The 16326-nt window shown below is 38.6% G+C and overlaps 1 protein-coding gene across 1 annotated transcript in view; it reads left to right on the top strand.

The window, feature by feature from the left end:
* Positions 1–3468: 3468 nt before the first annotated feature.
* The window catches only part of MATK (megakaryocyte-associated tyrosine kinase), a 138164-nt gene continuing 125306 nt past the window's right edge, over positions 3469–16326 (top strand). The window contains exon 1 of the mRNA XM_053700730.1: positions 3469–3549. Within this exon, the coding sequence (XP_053556705.1) occupies positions 3541–3549 (9 nt within the window). The 5' untranslated portion in view covers positions 3469–3540. The remainder of the gene's footprint in view (positions 3550–16326) is intronic.

Raw genomic sequence — 16326 nt, 5'->3', positions numbered from 1 at the left:
AAGGAAAATGGTGGTCCTAATCCTAAAAATCCTTCGGAATGATGCCTTCATAATTTGGATGTTGTTAGACTACTAAAATATGTTAACACTACTAAGAATTTCAGACAAACGTCTAGTTTGTTTATTCCCTTTTTTGGCTCTAGGAAAGTTCAGAGAGCTTCTGTTGTTTCTTTGGCTTCATGGTTGAAACTTTTGATTCACAAAGTTTACTTGGAAACAGGTCAGCCTCCACCTAATAGGATGACTGCTCATTCTACACTTCTTGGGCTTTTAAGAATGAAGCTTCTGTTGGCCAAATTTGCAAGGAAGCTACTTGGTCTTCTTTGAATATTTTTTTTAAGTGCATTTAAAATAAAATAAAAATGTTTTGCCCTTTTGTTAGTGGGTTCTAATAGGGTTGGGGATTTAGTTTTCTCAGTAAAAAAGATGTTTCGTAAATCCCACCCTTCATGTTTTATTACTCGTGGACGCTATAGCTTGGTTACTAGTTCCCATGAATTATTTATCATGGACACTCACCACCTGTATAAAAGAAAATATAATTAATGCTTACCTGATATATTAATTTATTTCATGGTGGTGAGAGTCCATGAGACCCCACCCCGTGTTTTTCTGGGGTTTTTTTGCGTACATCTTCTTTTCCTTCTCCTATTGGTCTAGTCTTGTTTATTTCCCTACCTCCTTTTGCTTAGCTATAGGTTAGACTGAGATATGAGTGAGGTGGGGGGGGGTTTTATGGAGCTATTGGGGTTTAGAAGATCTTTACCTCCTCCTAGTGGTAGGGAAGAGTAATTCCCATGAGTAATGGATTGTGGACTCTCACCCCCATGAAACAAATTATTTATCAGGTAAGCATAAATTATGTTTTTCCATACTATCACTGTAAATTACTCTGGCAAATTATGTTTGTTTGTTTTTTCTATTCTCAAGAGATGATGAAACCTGATGTCCATATTGCAGTTATCCTGAGACTGAGGAAATCTCACACTGAGTCTCATATTTCCCCTTACAGCCATATCTGATTGTTCACAAATTCCACCCGGCTTTTCAAGGGCTGTATCCCTGGTTTGCGTTGCAATATTAAAGCCAAAAAAAAATGTGCTAACTAGAGTTTGGAAAATATACCAACTTTCTTGTTAACAAGCAAAAATCCGAGATTCTAAATATTACGTTACCAAATGCCAAATTTAAATCCCTGTCGACAATCTGCCCGCTTCGGTTAAAATCAGATACCATAAAATACCTAGGGATCCACCTCTCCCCCAACCAGACGACTCTATTTGATAGAAACTACAATACACTCTTACTCAACAAACAACGTGACCTGAAGACATGGGCAAATAAACCACTATCCTGGTGGGGCAGGATACAAGCCATTAAAATGACCACACTACCTAGAATCCTTTACATTTTGCAAACCCTTCCACTCCACCTACCAAGCTGGTACATAAACAGGATTCAGAGAAGCCTTAATGCGTTTGTTTGGGGTAAATGCAGACTACGAATCAATAGGAACACAATGTACAGACCAAACAAAGCTGGTGGTTTGGGTCTACCTAGAATAGAGGAGTACTACCAGGCAGTGACACTACAAAGGATACTGGATTGGCATAAAGCGCAAGAACGTAAAGCATGGGTCACATTAGATTCACACATCCTAAAGGCACCACTAGTACATGCCCTATGTTGGGTATCTAAAGACCTTAGACCCCCCCAGTGCCGGCATCTTGAAATCCATAGGCAACTCTTTAAGATTTGGGATCACATAATCGCTACCAAACCGCACATTACCACTTACAGATCACCGCTCTTCCCAATAGCTTTAAATATAGAAATGATAGGAGGCCTAGATAAAGGTTTCAAGCGACTGACTGAATGGGACTATACGATCCCACTACTCAAATTTACAGAAGCAGGCAAACTATTAGAAAGAGATAAATTGGCTGATCTCGCAGGTGGCAGATTCACCAAGTGGCTAAAATATGCCCAACTACAACATTACATACATACATCCCCATTTAAGTTCGACCTGCTGAGAAAGCCCACTGCTTTTGAACAGATGTGTCATAGCGGAATCATACCTAGAGGTACGCTCTCTATATCTCGCAAGCTTCTCATAGACACCCTTACAGACATTCTACCACCCTACACAGCTAAATGGCACCTCGACCTTAAAGACAACATAGACACAGAAAAATGGAATAAAATCTTTAGCTCCCTCAAAAAATCTTCTACATCCCCCGAGATATTAGAATTAAACTTTAAAATCCTTCTCCGGTGGTACCTAACCCCATCGAGACTAGCTAGCATCTACCCCAACACGTCCAGCCTATGCTGGCGCGGCTGTGGAAACCATGGCAATTTAATCCACATGTGGTGGCAATGCCCAAAAGTCCGCCCACTGTGGAATGCAGTGGAATCCTATTTTAGACGAAGTACACACACCGAATTTACACTGACCCCACACATAGCCCTACTAAATGATCTACCTAAAATGACCTGCTGTCTGAAAAGGCTAGTGCTACAGATAGGACTCAACAGCGCAAGAAAACTAATAGCGCGCCACTGGAAAAAACCTAGTACCCTGAGCGAAGTTATGTGGGTGGAAGAGTTGGATGAACATTTCTCCTTAGAGACATATGGTCACTTATGCCGTAACAAAATAGACACTATACTGAACGCTAAGCTCCTATGGCAAGAGTACTTGTGAGACTATTTACCCCCCATAACACACACAAACAGCATGTTAGCAGACCTAGTCCACCAAACAAATAGTTTTGTAGATATTGAAAATACTCAATCTGAGACCCACTGACCTGCACCGATGATAAGACCAACATTCGGGGAGGAGAGGAGTGCCGAACCGCCACAACCATTTAAACCGCTAGTGATTATATGAGAGAGATACATACCTTTACCAGTTCTACCTAGAGAACAGAGGATACTCGTTATAAGTTATTGGGACTTTGTTATAATTTCCTTTTCTTTTCTTTTGTTTAAATTATGTTACTAGTTTAATTACTTTATCTAGCTGAAGGAAGCTCAACAAATTACAAATAGAGCCTTATTATCGATGGCACTCACTGTGTCTTAACACTAAGACACCCCGCGCACTCAACTGGGAAAGAGAATTATTTATGAGAATATTCTTAATGTTGTATTTGATGATAATAATGTAACAATTCTTGGTTGATGCTTTCTGACTTGTACATTACTAATAAAAACAATAAATAAAAAAAATGTGCTAACTAAATTATACTTTTAAATACCTTTTAAAACATTTCAATTATATGCTATGTTGTTTGGACTATATGAATACATAGCACACGTGCATAAACAAATTGACGTTTATGACGTTTTTCAGCAAATGTTTATAACAAGTTGATAATCACATTATCTATCTGTGCTCACTGATTATACATTCTTCCTCTTTTTCTCTTCCTTGTTAAACATACAGGATTATACAGACGCTTTCTCCCCATGTCAAGTGAAGTCTCCCTAATTATCTAGGGATTGTCAAAGATACCAGGACTTGCCACAATGTCTGACGTAAGTAACCCTCTCGCTCCCTTACCACTACCACACATGCACTTTCACAATGGGAAATGAACATTGATGTTTTTTTCTTGCCTACAGTTAGGTATATGGTAAATGGTCACTAAAAATGATATCCTGCAGAAAGAAAGTATTTGTCTTGTTTGAGCAAGCAATTCTCCTCCATTAAAATTGTACCATATAATTACCAAAGCAGTGTCACTGTCACAATCACATGTGCTATGCATAATTTATGTATTTCCTATCTCCAGTCAATGGCATGTTACATAGGATGTATATACTGTGTGTATATATATATATATATATAGGTACATGCACTCATTGGATTTTTGTGAATAAAGTGCTTTATTGGTACCAAAATTACAGCATGTGACGTTTCGGGGATCTCACCCTTTCATCAGACTAAGGGGTCTATTTATCAAGCACCTTATGGAGCTTGATGCCCCGTGTTTCCGGCGAACCTTCAGGCTTGCCAGAAACACAACTTATGAAGCATCGGTCTAAAGACCGCTGCTCAATAACCTGTCCGCCTGCTCTGAGGCGGCAGACAGAAATCAACCCGATCAAATACGATCGGGTTGATTGACACCCCCTGCTAGCGGCTGATTGGCCCCGAATCTGCAGGGGGTGGCATTGCACCAGCAGTTCACAAGAATGATAAATGCTGACAGCGTATGCTGTCGCCATTTAACGATGTGCGGCGGACATGATACGCTATAGTGGGTTTTCTGTTATGCTTGGGTACAATTCAAAATACAATTATAAAATTTAGCACTTTTTGAGCCTTCACAAGAGCCGACTACAACAGTGCAACTCTCGGCAGGACCCTCAACCTATTTGATACCTATAAATGTTATCTTGTTTACCGCCTATGTTTATAGCGCTGCGGAATCTGTTGGTGCTCTACAAATACCTGATAATAATAATAATTGTGCTCGAATGATGCTCACGCAAAATAGTGCTAATATTTTTGCACTCCTCTTGTAAATCTAGGCCCAAATAAGTTTTTTTAAAACCTTAATGAACAAAACAATGATATATATCCTTTTTCATAAGCTTCAAATAACCAGTTTTGTTTTTATCAAGATAAGTGTTATAAATATGAGTTTTCCATGTGTGAAGAAGGCAAAAAAAATAAAAAAATACCCTAAACATAATGATAAGAATGGCAACATGTACACCAGGAGAGGGTTATTTGTTGCGCACATAAGCCACACATTATTTTAAAAAAGGTGGCTCATTTGTATTAAAAAGTCAAATATGTGCATATGCTTAGGTATAAGACAGAACATTTCACCCCCACCCCCGACACTCATGACTACAAACGTACAAATATGCACCCACTTAGAAACATACACTGGGTCCAAACACAGAACACACAAAATAGGAAGTAGAAGGCTGCATTGGGGCCACTGGGCCATAGGTTGGCCAAGCCTGCCATTTTCATTATGTCACTGAATATGTAATTTAGTGCACCCTATTACTTATCTATATTTTGAGATTGCTTGGCTTTAGAATTCACTGTTAGGTTGTAAATGTATTTTTTAGACCGTGTAAGATAAGATAATGCCAATGTTTTTACTATCTTCCTCTTTCCTTATATAAAGAGATGTTCAGAAGTTGAGAAAAGGCTTCTGGGAATTCTATACAAATTTCTCTCTGTTCCTCATTCTATCCCTTTCTCTATCTGATTCACCGTTTGTGGTGTATTATAAGCTTTCAGAAAAGCTTGTTAAATGATTTATCTAGTAAAACAAAAAATCCTTTAGACTTCAATCGTGTATTGTGTAAACTAATGTACATATGTAGGTGAATGCTTTATTATTTCACTAGTCTTTGGCATATTGGCCTCTTTACTTTTGACTGTGAAAACCCTGTGTGTTCCCTTGTATATGACAACTAGGGATGCCTCTGAGCTTAAAGGGACATAAACCCCAAAATGTTTCCTTTGTAATTCAGATGGAGCATAACATAAAATTTTAAGCCACTTTCCAGTTTACCTCTGTTATGTAATTTGCTTTGTTCTCTTTGCATAATTTGTTGAAAAGCTTGCCTAGGTAGAGAAGCAACGCACTGCTGGGAGCTAGCTGCTGATAGCTGATTGCACAAATATACCTCTTGTCATTGGCTCTCCCAGTAGTGCATTACTGCTCATTTAACAAAGGATATCAAGAGAATAATGCAAATTTGATAATAGACATAAATTAGGATTTATTTTTTTTAATTCTATGTTTTATCTGAATCATGAAAGAAAAAAAATTGGTTACATGTTCATTTAACAGTTTATTAGCTTTCACGCATGCAGTGGGTCATTTTATGTCAATAAATGAATAGTTAATAGTTATATTATTAGACTGCAGAATTACACTGGTTTAGCAATCAGGATATATTAGGCTATAATAGTTGAAATCTATAGGGCAGTGATGATGGGCTTCATACCACATTCAATATTTTAGAAGTTTTCAGAGACACAAGTAAATGTATGGCTTTTGGACACACAAATAATATTTCCTATAAATGTGCATAGGGTTGTCAGCCATAAAACTATAGGACAACCTATAGGTGATTGGGTACAGGTGGTATGTGGGGGTCAACCATGGATCTCACACTAGATCCCACCATGCATTTGTTTCACAACTGAGCAAACATTGTATCCCCTTGGTTGTTAGTAACACAAATACACAGTAGTGATTTGATCCCCTTGAATACTAGGAGCACATATACACACAGCAATTATTTATCACCCCTATTATGACTGCCTGTAACACATGTAATATAAAATGCACAGTGTTACGTTTTGGACTATATTTGTAATGCATAAAGGCATAGGATAACCGTAGCAGAATATGTTCTATGTATTTATAAATAGATATTCATATATATCTTTATATACTATCTTTATATACATACCTATATATAATCATGTGTATATACAGTATCTCACAAAAGTGAGTACACCCCTCACATTTTTGTAAATATTTTATTATATCTTTTCATGTGACAACACTAAAGAAATGACACTTTGCTACAATATAAAGTAGTGAGTGTACAGCCTGTATAACAGTGTAAATGTGCTGTCCCCTCAAAATAACTCATCACACAGCCATTCATGTCTAAAACATTGGCAGCAAAAGTGAGTACACCCCTAAGTGGAAATGTCCAAATTGGGCCCAAAGTGTCAATATTTTGTGTGGCCACCATTATTTTCCTGCACTGCCTTAACCCTCTTGGGCATGGAGTTCACCAGAGCTTCACAGGTTGCCACTGGAGTCCTCTTCCACTCTTTCATGATGACATCACTGAGCTGGTGGATGTTAGAGACCTTGCGCTTCCCCACTTTTCATTTAAGAATGCCCCACAGATGCTCAATAGGGTTTAGGTCTGGAGACAAGCTTGACCAGTCCATCACCTTTAACCTCAGCTTCTTTAGCAAGGCAGTGGTCGTCTTGGAGGTGTGTTTGGGGTCGTTATCATGTTGAAATACTGCCCTGCAGCCCAGTCTCCAAAGGGAAGGGATCATGCTTTGCTTCAGTATGTCACAGTACATGTTGACATTCATGGTTCCCTCAATGAACTGTAGCATCAGCCAATAGGATTTTTTCTACCTTAATTCAGATTGGCTGATAGAATTCTATCAGCCAATCGGAATCTAAGGGACGCCATCTTGGATGACGTCACTTAAAGGTACCTTCATTCAGCTTTAGTCGTCGGATGAAGAGGATGCTCTGAGTCGGATGTCTTGAAGATGGACCTGCTCCGCGCTGGATGGATGAAGATAGAAGATGTCGTCTGGATGAAGACTTCTCCCGGCTTCGTTGAGGACTTTGGCCCGGCTTGGATGAAGACTTCTCCCGGTAAGTCGATCTTCAGGGGCTTAGTGTTAGGTTTTTTTAAGGGTGTATTGGGTGGGTTTTATTTTTAGGTTAGGGACTTTGGGCTGCAATAGAGCTAACTGTCCTTTAAAGGGAAATGCCCATCCAAATGCCCTTTTCAGGGCAATGGGGAGCTTAGGTTTTTTTAGATAGTATTTTATTTGGGGGGTTGGTTGTGTGGGTGGTGGGTTTTACTGTTGGGGGGGTTGTTTGTATTTTTTTTTACAGGTAAAAGAGCGGATTACTTTGGGGCATTGCCCCGCAAAAGGCCCTTTTAAGGGCTATTAGTAGTTTAGTTATGCTAGGGTTTTTTTTATTCTTTTTTTTATTTTTATTTTAATAGGGCTTTTAGATTAGGTGTAATTAGTTTAAATATCTGTAATTTGTTTATTATTTTCTGTAATTTAGTGGGGGGTTTTGTACTTTAGCTAATTTAATTTAGGTAATTGTATTTAATTTAGTTAATTTATTTAATTATAGTGTAGTGTTAGGTGTTAGTGTAACTTAGGTTAGGTTTTATTTTACAGATACTTTTGTATTTATTTTAGCTAGGTAGTTATTAAATAGTTAATAACTATTTACTAACTATTCTACCTAGTTAAAATAAATACAAACTTGCCTGTAAAATAAAAATAAACCCTAAGATAGCTACAATGTAACTATTAGTTATATTGTAGCTAGCTTAGGGTTTATTTTACAGGTATTTAGTTTTAAATAGGAATAATTTAGTTAATGGTAGTAATATTTATTTAGATTTATTGTAATTATATTTAGGTTAGGAGGTGTTAGGGTTAGGGTTAGACTTAGGTTTAGGGGTTAATAACTTTAATATAGTGGCGGCGACGTTAGGGGCGGCAGATTAGGGGTTAATAAATGTAGGTAGGTGGTGGCAACATTGGGGGCGGCAGATTAGGGGTTAATAAATAGTATGTAGGTGTCGGTAATGTTGGGGGCAGCAGATTAGGGGTTAATACATATAATGTAGGTGGCGGCGGTGTCCGGAGCGGCAGATTAGCGGTTAATTATTATAATGTAGATGTCGGGGTGGCAGATTAGGGGTTAATAAATATAATGTAGGTGTCGGCGATGTTGGGGGCAGCAGATTAGGGGTTCATAAATATAATGTAGGTGACGGCGGTGTCCGGAGCGGCAGATTAGGGGTTACAATTTTTATTATAGTGTTTGCGATGCGGGGGGGCCTCGGTTTAGGGGTTAATAGGTAGTTTATGGGTGTTAGTATACTTTTTAGCACTTTAGTTATGAGTTTTATGTTACGGTGTTGTACCATAAAACTCATAACTACTGACTTTTAAATGCGTTAGGACTCTTGACAGGGTAGGGTATACCGCTCACTTTTTGGCCTCCCAGGACAGACTCGTAATACCGGCGCCATGGAAGTCCCATAGAAAAAAGACTTTACGAAGTTTCCGTAAGTCGTTTTGTGGTAAGGCCAAAGAAGTGTGCTGTGACCCTAAACCTTCAAGACTCGTAATACCAGTGGTAGGGAAAAAGCAGCGTTAGGACCTCTTAATGCTGCTTTTTTACCCTAACGCACAACTCGTAATCTAGCCGAAAATTATCCAAAATAATCTAATCTAATCTAATAGCCCTATAAAAATAAAAAAGCCGCCCCAAAATAAAAAAAAACTCTAGCCTACAATAAACTACAACAGCCCTTAAAAGGGCCTTTTGTAGGGCATTGCCCTAAAGAAATCAGCCCTTTTCCCTGTAAAAAAATACAAAGACCCCCCAAACAGTAAAACCCACCACCCAACCAACCCCCCAAAATAAAATACCTAACTCTAACAAAAACCTAAGCTACCCATTAGCTCTTTTGCATTGCCCTGAAAAGGGCATTTAGCTCTTTTAATAAAGCCCAAACCCTAATCTAAAACAAAACACCCAAAAAAACTTTAAAAAAAACTAACAATAACCCCAGATGATCCACTCACAGTTTTTGAAGTCCGGACATCCAGGCAGCATGAAGTCTTCATCCAGACGGCGAGGTCTTCATCCATCCAGGCAGCATCTTCTATCTTCATCCCGGAAGCGTCTTCTATCTTCATCCCGGCGGAGTGGGTCTATCCTTCAAGACATCTGATGCAGAGCATCCTCTTCATACGGTCGCCGCCATACACTGAATCTTCAATGCAAGGGAGCCTTTTCAAAATGGCGTCCCTTGCATTCCTATTGGCTGATTTGAAATTCTATTGGCTATTCAAATCAGCCAATAGAATTTCAGTAGCTATCATCCTATTGGCTGATTTGAATGTCAAAAATTAAATCAGCCAATAGGAATGCAAGGGATGCCATTTTAAAAAGGCTCCCTTGCATTGAAGATTCAGTGTATGACGGCGACCGTATGAAGAGGATGCTCTGCACCAAATGTCTTGAAGGATGGACCCGCTCCACTCCGCCGGGATGAAGATAGAAGATGCCGTCTGGATGAAGATAGAAGACGCCGCCTGGATGGATGAAGACCTTGCAGCCTGGATGAAGACTTCTCGCCGTCTGGATGTCCGGACTTCAAAAACTGAAAGTGGATCGTCGGGGGTTAGTGTTAGGGGTTTTTTTTAACTTTTTTGGGTGGATTTTTTTTTAGATTAGGGTTTGGGCTTTCTTAAAAGAGTTAAATGCCCTTTTAAGGGCAATGCCCATACAAATGCCCTTTTCAGGGCAATGAGTAGCTTAGGTTTTTGTTAGAGTTAGGTTTTTTATTTTGTGGGGTTGGTTGGGTGGTTAGTTTTACTGTTGGGTGGGGGTCTTTGTATTTTTTTTACAGGGAAAAGAGTTGATTTCTTTAGGGCAATGCCCTACAAAAGACCCTTTTAAGGGCTATTTGTAGTTTATTGTAGGCTAGGTTTTTTTTATTGGGGGGGCTTTTTATTTTTATAGGGCTATTAGATTAGGTGTAATTTTTTTTTGGGATAATTTCATTTGTTATTTTTCGTAATTTAGTGTTTGCTATTTTTTGTAATTTAGTATTTTTTATATTTTGTAATTTTAGAAATAATTTTTTTAGTAGTGTTAGGTTTTTTTAATGTGTAATTTAGTTAATTTAATTTGTAGTTATTTTAATTTTAGTATAATAGTTGTGTTAGGTAATTGTTAGTTAAAAATTTTTTTTAATTTCACAGGTAAGTTTTTATTTTTTTTAAGATAGGGATATTATAATTTTAATTAAAGTTAGAGGGGTGTTAGGTTTAGGGGTTAATAGTTTAATTTAGTTTTTTGCGATGTGGGGGGCTGGTGATTTAGGAGTTAATAGGTTTATTTAGTGGCAATGATGTGGGAGGCCAGAGGTTATGGGGTTAATAACTTTATTTAGTGGCAGCAATGTCGGGGAGTGGCGGAATAGTGGTTAATAGCTTTATTATAGTGTGGGCGATGTTGGGGTGCAGGGGAATAGGGGTTAATAACTTTATTATAGTGGTGGCGATGTCGGGGAGTGGCGGAATAGGGGTTAATAAATGTTATTAGTGGCGGCGATGTCGGGAGCAGCAGATTAGGGGTTAATAAGTTTAATTTAGTGTTTTGCAATGCGGGAGGGCCTCGGTTTAGGGGTTAATAGGTAGTTTATGGGTGTTAGTGTACTTTGTAACAGTTAAGTTAAAAAATTTGTGTAACAGTTTTGTTGCGCAAAACTCATAACTACTGGTCTCAGACTGCGGAACGGATTGTGTCGGGATAGGCTGGAACGCAAGCATTTTAGCACCACCGCACAACTTGTAATACCGGCGCTATGGAAATCCCACGCAAAAACTTTATTTTTTTGAGTGTGGGATTGACGTTGCATTACAGGCTAAAATGCTTGCGGTATAGCTATACCGGCAAGACTCGTAATGGCTGTGTTCTGTTTTTTTTACGCTGAAATGGACGTTTTTTCATCGTTAAAACCGGAATGCAAAACTCGTAATCTAGGTGATAGTTAGTTGTATACTGTTGATAATTATCTCTTTTTTTAACTCAATTTTGAAAAATACAGTTGAATTTATTCTACGTATATGATTTTTTTTGCCTTTCATTTTGATAATAGTTTATTTAGCATCTAGCACCCTGGGTGTGATTTCCATAAAAATACATGCGTTACAGTATAGGTGTTAAAGGGATATGACAGGGCTCAAAATTTCAAGTCCTAAGCTACTAGCCAGGACAAAATGTTACACGCAATTCTAATCCCACCCACACCACACCCACTACTTCACCCCCTTTTTTCATATGTTTAGCCATTGTGAAACATTTTTTAATTCTGTTTTTATTTTATACCATAATAAATAAAATAATGTTACATACAATAATAAATTAACAAAAATAAGTTATAGCAGTTAGAAACATCAACTAGAGGTTCTGGAGAAGACAACAGCTGGATGGAAAAAGGAAGTTGTTGAACATAGAGAGTGCAGAGAGTGCTGACAATCATGGAAAGTCCGAGCAGACCTGGAGATTTTTTTAAATAATTATCATCTGTTCCTTCTCACTCTTAACTATCTTACTTAACTCTCTCCTCTCTTCAATCTCTCTTTTCTTTCATGTAATTAGCAAGAGTCCATGAGCTAGTGACGTATGGGATATACATTCCTACCAGGAGGGGCAAAGTTTCCCAAACCTCAAAATGCCTATAAATACACCCCTCACCACACCCACAAATCAGTTTTTACAAACTTTGCCTCCTATGGAGGTGGTGAAGTAAGTTTGTGCTAGATTCTACGTTGATATGCGCTCCGCAGCAGGTTGGAGTCCGGTTTTCCTCTCAGCGTGCAGTGAATGTCAGAGGGATGTGAGGAGAGTATTGCCTATTTGAATTCAATGATCTCCTTCTACGGGATCTATTTCATAGGTTCTCTGTTATCGGTCGTAGAGATTCATCTCTTACCTCCCTTTTCAGATCGACGATATACTCTTATATTATATATACCATTACCTCTACTGATTCTCATTTCAGTACTGGTTTGGCTTTCTACTACATGTAGATGAGTGTCCTGGGGTAAGTAAGTCTTATTTTCTGTGACACTCTAAGCTATGGTTGGGCACTTTTATATAAAGTTCTAAATATATGTGTTTAAACATTTATTTGCCTTGAATGTTCAACGTTCCTTATTTCAGACAGTCAGTTTCATATTTGGGATAATGCATATGAATAAATCAATTTTTTTCTTACCTTCAAATTTGACATTTTTTCCTGTGGGCTGTTAGGCTCGCGGGGGCTGAAAATGCTTCATTTTATTGCGTCATTCTTGGCGCTGACTTTTTTGGCGCAAAAAAAAATTTCTGCTTCCGACGTCATACGTGTCGCCGGAAGTTGCGTCATTTTGGACGTTTTTTGCGCCAAAAGTGACGGCGTTCCGAATGTGGCGTCATTTTTGGGCGTCACTATTGTCTCCACATTATTTAAGTCTCATTATTTATTGCTTCTGGTTGCTAGAAGCTTGTTCACTGGCATTTTTTCCCTTTCCTGAAACTGTCATTTAAGGAATTTGATCAATTTTGCTTTATATGTTGTTTTTTCTATTACATATTGCAAGATGTCCCAGATTGACACTGAGTCAGAAGATACTTCTGGAAAAACGCTGCCTGGTGCTGGATCGACCAAAGTTAAGTGTATCTGCTGTAAACTTGTGGTATCTGTTCCTCCAGCTGTTGTTTGTAATGAATGTCATGACAAACTTGTTAATGCAGATAATATTTCCTTTAGTAATGTTACATTACCTGTTGCTGTTCCGTCAACATCTAATTCTCAGAGTGTTCCTGTTAACATAAGAGATTTTGTTTCTAAATCCATTAAGAAGGCCATGTCTGTTATTCCTCCTTCTAGTAAACGTAAAAGGTCTTTTAAAACTTCTCATTTTTCAGATGAATTTTTAAATGAACATCATCATTCTGATTCTGATAATGGTTCCTCTGGTTCAGAGGATTCTGTCTCAGAGGTTGATGCTGATAAATCTTCATATTTATTCAAAATGGAATTTATCCGTTCTTTATTTAAAGAAGTCTTAATTGCATTAGAAATAGAGGATTCTGGTCCTCTTGATACTAAATCTAAACGTTTAAATAAGGTTTTTAAAACTCCTGTAGTTATTCCAGAAGTTTTTCCCGTCCCTGATGCTATTTCTGAAGTAATCTCCAGGGAATGGAATAATTTGGGTAATTCATTTACTCCTTCTAAACGTTTTAAGCAATTATATCCTGTGCCATCTGACAGATTAGAGTTTTGGGACAAAATCCCTAAAGTTGATGGGGCTATCTCTACTCTTGCTAAACGTACTACTATTCCTATGGCAGATAGTACTTCCTTTAAGGATCCTTTATATAGGAAGATTGAATCCTTTCTAAGAAAAGCTTACTTATGTTCAGGTAATCTTCTTAGACCAGCTATATCTTTAGCGGATGTTGCTGCAGCTTCAACTTTTTGGTTAGAAGCTTTAGCGCAACAAGTAACAGATCATAATTCTCATAGCATTGTTAATCTTCTTCAACATGCTAATAACTTTATTTGTGATGCCATCTTTGATATCATTAGAGTCGATGTCAGGTATATGTCTCTAGCTATTTTAGCTAGAAGAGCTTTATGGCTTAAAACTTGGAATGCTGATATGTCTTCTAAGTCAACTTTGCTTTCCCTTTCTTTCCAGGGTAATAAATTATTTGGTTCTCAGTTGGATTCTATTATCTCAACTGTTACGGGAGGGAAAGGAACTTTTTTTACCACAGGATAAAAAATCTAAAGGTAAATTTATTTCTAATAATCGTTTTCGTTCCTTTCGTCACAATAAGGAACAAAAGCCTGATCCTTCACCCACAGGAGCGGTATCAGTTTGGAAACCATCTCCAGTCTGGAATAAATCCAAGCCTTTTAGAAAACCAAAGCCAGCTCCCAAGTCCACATGAAGGTACGGCCCTCATTCCAGCCCAGCTGGTAGGGGGCAGATTACGTTTTTTCAAAGAAATTTGGATCAATTCAATTCACAATCTTTGGATTCAGAACATTGTTTCAGAAGGGTACAGAATTGGCTTCAAGATAAGGCCTCCTGCAAAGAGATTTTTTCTTTCCCGTGTCCCAGTAAATCCAGCGAAAGCTCAAGCATTTCTGAAATGTGTTTCAGATCTAGAGTTGGCTGGAGTAATTATGCCAGTTCCAGTTCTGGAACAGGGGCTGGGGTTTTATTCAAATCTCTTCATTGTACCAAAGAAGGAGAATTCCTTCAGACCAGTTCTGGATCTAAAAATATTGAATCGTTATATAAGGATACCAACATTCAAAATGGTAACTATAAGGACTATCCTGCCTTTTGTTCAGCAAGGGCATTATATGTCCACAATAGATTTACAGGATGCATATCTGCATATTCTGATTCATCCAGATCACTATCAGTTTCTGAGATTCTCTTTCCTAGACAAGCATTACCAGTTTGTGTCTTCCGTTTGGCCTAGCAACAGCTCCAAGAATTTTTACAAAGGTTCTCGGTGCCCTTCTGTCTGTAATCAGAGAACAGGGTATTGTGGTATTTCCTTATTTGGACGATATCTTGGTACTTGCTCAGTCTTCACATTTAGCAGAATCTCATACGAATCGACTTGTGTTGTTTCTTCAAAATCATGGTTGGAGGATCAATTTACCGAAAAGTTCATTGATTCCTCAGACAAGGGTAACCTTTTTAGGTTTCCAGATAGATTCAGTGTCCATGACTCTGTCTCTGACAGACAAGAGACGTCTAAAATTGATCTCAGCTTGTCGAAACCTTCAATCACAATCATTCCCTTCGGTAGCCTTATGCATGGAAATTCTAGGTCTTATGACTGCTGCATCGGACGCGATCCCCTTTGCTCGTTTTCACATGCGACCTCTTCAGCTCTGTATGCTGAACCAGTGGTGCAGGGATTACACAAAGATATCTCAATTAATATCTTTAAAACCGATTGTACGACACTCTCTGACGTGGTGGACAGATCACCATCGTTTAGTTCAGGGGGCTTCTTTTGTTCTTCCGACCTGGACTGTAATTTCAACAGATGCAAGTCTGACAGGTTGGGGAGCTGTTTGGGGGTCTCTGACAGCACAAGGGGTTTGGGAATCTCAGGAGGTGAGATTACCAATCAATATTTTGGAACTCCGTGCAATTTTCAGAGCTCTTCAGTCATGGCCTCTTCTAAAGAGAGAATCGTTCATTTGTTTTCAGACAGACAATGTCACAACTGTGGCATACATCAATCATCAAGGAGGGACTCACAGTCCTCTGGCTATGAAAGAAGTATCTTGAATACTGGTATGGGCGGAATCCAGCTCCTGTCTAGTTTCTGCGGTTCATATCCCAGGTATAGACAATTGGGAAGCGGATTATCTCAGTCACCAAACATTACATCCGGGCGAATGGTCTCTTCACCCAGAGGTATTTCTTCAGATTGTTCAAATGTGGGGACTTCCAGAAATAGATCTGATGGCTTCTCATCTAAACAAGAAACTTCCCAGGTATCTGTCCAGATCCAGGGATCCTCAGGCGGAAGCAGTGGATGCATTGTCACTTCCTTGGAAGTATCATCCTGCCTATCTCTTTCCGCCTCTAGTTCTTCTTCCAAGAGTAATCGCCAAGATTCTGAAGGAATGCTTGTTTGTTCTGCTGGTGGCTCCAGCATGGCCTCACAGGTTTTGGTATGCGGATCTTGTCCGGATGGCCTCTTGCCAACCGTGGACTCTTCTGTTAAGGCCAGACCTTCTGTCGCAAGGTCCTTTTTTCCATCAGGATCTCAAATCCTTAAATTTAAAGGTATGGAGATTGAACGCTTGATTCTTAGTCAAAGAGTTTTCTCTGACTCTGTGATTATTACTATGTTACAGGCTCATAAATCTGTATCTAGGAAGATATATTATAGAGTCTGGAAGACTTACGTTTCTTGGTGTCTTTCT

Source organism: Bombina bombina, chromosome 2, assembly GCF_027579735.1.
Source record: "Bombina bombina isolate aBomBom1 chromosome 2, aBomBom1.pri, whole genome shotgun sequence".
Lineage (NCBI taxonomy): Eukaryota > Metazoa > Chordata > Amphibia > Anura > Bombinatoridae > Bombina > Bombina bombina.
This window is presented reverse-complemented; position numbering and strand designations above follow the sequence as displayed.